We start from the raw sequence: 854 nt of genomic DNA, 5'->3' as shown, positions 1-854 counted from the left end.
CATGATTCAGCAGTCAAAAAGTGTAAAATTTCTCCACTATTTATCCAGCAGTGTTTCTCATCAAATTTTTTTAAATTCATACCAATCAGCTAATTAAAAAATTTCATCTGGGGTATTTTTGATATGCATTTTTCTGGTTAGGATTGAGCTTGAGCATCTTTCTTTTCATTTGTATAAAGGCCATTTATACCTTTTTTTTTTTCCCATGGACTGTAAATCCATAGACTTTACACACTTTTTGATTAGATCATTTGTTTTTTTCCCCACTGATTCCTAGAAGCTTTTTTATGTACTAGGGAAATTAGCCTATCATTTTTTAGGCATTGCAAATTTTTCTCACTATATTGTTGGTTTCCCGACTTTGCTTATAGTATTGTATGCTATGAAGAATTTAATTTTATTTTTAGATAACAAATTTATCAATCTTTTCTTTCGGCTTTTGATTTTCAAGCATATTTGAAAAGATCTCCATAATTTGAGGTTAAAAAAGTCCTCCCATTTTCTTCTAACAATTTAATGACTTTAATATCTTAACATTTTAACATTTTTTCTAATTAGTATTTATGCTGATGTATAGTGGGAAATGATTCCAACTTTATTTTTTCCAAATGCATCTTTTATAGAATAATCCATCTTTTATCATTGATTCTAGGTGTTGCCTTTATTATATGATATATTCTCATATTTTAGGGTCTGTTTATTAACTTTTGTTCCATTGTCAATCTCGTGATACACATTCTAGTACCACACTGTTTCATTATCAGACTTGATATGTCTAAATATCTTTTTGCATTCATCTCCCTTTATAGTTCTCCTTTCATAGTATTTCTGACCATTTTTGTTTATTTTTTCCC

The 854-nt window shown here is 28.5% G+C and overlaps 1 protein-coding gene across 1 annotated transcript in view; it reads left to right on the top strand.

Annotated features, from left to right (window-relative positions):
• Window positions 1-854, top strand: part of MAP9 (microtubule-associated protein 9) — a 31,059-nt gene that overhangs the window by 22,237 nt on the left and 7,968 nt on the right. The window contains exon 9 of the mRNA XM_012645226.1: window positions 810-822. Within this exon, the coding sequence (XP_012500680.1) occupies window positions 810-822 (13 nt within the window). The remainder of the gene's footprint in view (window positions 1-809; window positions 823-854) is intronic.

This window comes from Propithecus coquereli, unplaced genomic scaffold, assembly GCF_000956105.1.
Source record: "Propithecus coquereli isolate 6110/MARCELLA unplaced genomic scaffold, Pcoq_1.0 Scaffold228, whole genome shotgun sequence".
In the NCBI taxonomy this organism is placed as follows: Eukaryota; Metazoa; Chordata; class Mammalia; order Primates; family Indriidae; genus Propithecus; species Propithecus coquereli.
This window is presented reverse-complemented; position numbering and strand designations above follow the sequence as displayed.